Source organism: Tupaia chinensis, unplaced genomic scaffold, assembly GCF_000334495.1.
Source record: "Tupaia chinensis unplaced genomic scaffold, TupChi_1.0 Scaffold149964_2, whole genome shotgun sequence".
Taxonomy (NCBI): domain Eukaryota; kingdom Metazoa; phylum Chordata; class Mammalia; order Scandentia; family Tupaiidae; genus Tupaia; species Tupaia belangeri.
This window is the reverse complement of record NW_006209806.1, coordinates 1,374,629-1,375,856: the sequence shown is the minus strand read 5'-3', so window position 1 is coordinate 1,375,856 and position 1,228 is coordinate 1,374,629. Positions and strand designations below refer to the sequence as shown.

At 67.8% G+C, this 1,228-nt stretch overlaps 1 protein-coding gene across 1 annotated transcript in view; it reads left to right on the top strand.

The window, feature by feature from the left end:
* Window positions 1–471: 471 nt before the first annotated feature.
* TBXA2R (thromboxane A2 receptor) overlaps window positions 472–1,228 on the top strand; it is a 4,023-nt gene continuing 3,266 nt past the window's right edge. The window contains 1 exon segment of the mRNA XM_027769597.1: window positions 472–1,227. Coding sequence (XP_027625398.1) covers window positions 804–1,227 — 424 coding nt within the window. The 5' untranslated portion in view covers window positions 472–803.

The following is a 1,228-nucleotide window of genomic DNA, read 5'->3' as shown; positions in this document are numbered from 1 at the left end:
GCAGGGAGCCCGGGCCTTGAACCCAGGACCCTCTCCTGCGGTCCAGTGTCAGTGCAGTGGCCCGGCCGGCAGGCCTCCAGAGCCCGTGCACCCGTCGGCAGGTCACGAGGCCTGAGCTGAGACCGCAGAGCCGGCCCTGGGGTCTGGGCAGTCCCCCTGGCCGAGCCTCGGCCTCCCCTCTGCCCCACGGAGCTCAGGGCGGGAGCTCTGTGGGCTTAGCCGGCCTGGGTGCCCACGGACCCCAGCCCGCACCCGGACGGGCGCCCCAGCTGTGCCCGCATAGCGGCCTGGAGCGGGAGGTGGGAGACTGGGGGTCCGGCCCTGCCTCCCGGTGACTTCACCCCAGGCCGGTTGCCGCTGCTTCCGGAACCTTCCCGTCCTCCGCGGCTGGATCCCACATGAGTGGCTGGGCAGTTCGAATGCCAGACCCACGGCCCAGAATCCCAGGAGGAGGAGACTGGAGGAGGCAGGACCGTGTGGCCATCCCCCTGCGGAGTGTTGTCTCTTCCTCTCTCTCCCTGGCGAGCACACCAGTGTGTATATATATAAACGACCCCACAGAACAGGAAACGTTTACAGTAGCATTACAACTATTAGCGATATTCCTTAATCGGGGAGTCAGGCAGTTCAAGGAAGCCTTCCTCCAAGGGGGGTATCGGAGCCGGGGCTTTGAAGGCTGTGTAGGAGTTTGTCAGCGCGCTCAGACTCAAATGCAGAATGAATCACCCGCCCATCTGCTCTCTGTCCCCAGGTGCGTCTGAGCCTGCCCGATGGGGTGGTGACCCAGCCCCCGAGCTGCAGCCATGTGGTCCAATGGCAGCGCCCTGGGGCCCTGCTTCCGGCCCACGAACATCACGCTGGAGGACCGGCGCCTGATCGCGTCGCCCTGGTTCGCCGCCTCCTTCTGCGTGGTGGGGCTGACCTCGAACCTGCTGGCGCTGAGCGTGCTGGCGGGCGCGCGGCAGGGCGGCTCGCAGGCGCGCTCGTCCTTCCTCACCCTGCTCTGCGGCCTGGTCCTCACCGACTTCCTGGGGCTGCTGGTCACCGGCACCATCGTGGTGTCGCAGCACGCCGCCCTGTTCGACTGGCGCGCCGTGGACCCGCGCTGCCGCCTGTGCCGCTTCATGGGCGTCATCATGGTGTTCTTCGGCCTGTGCCCGCTGCTGCTGGGCGCCGCCATGGCGTCGGAGCGCTACCTGGGCATCACGCGGCCCTTCTCGCGGCCGGC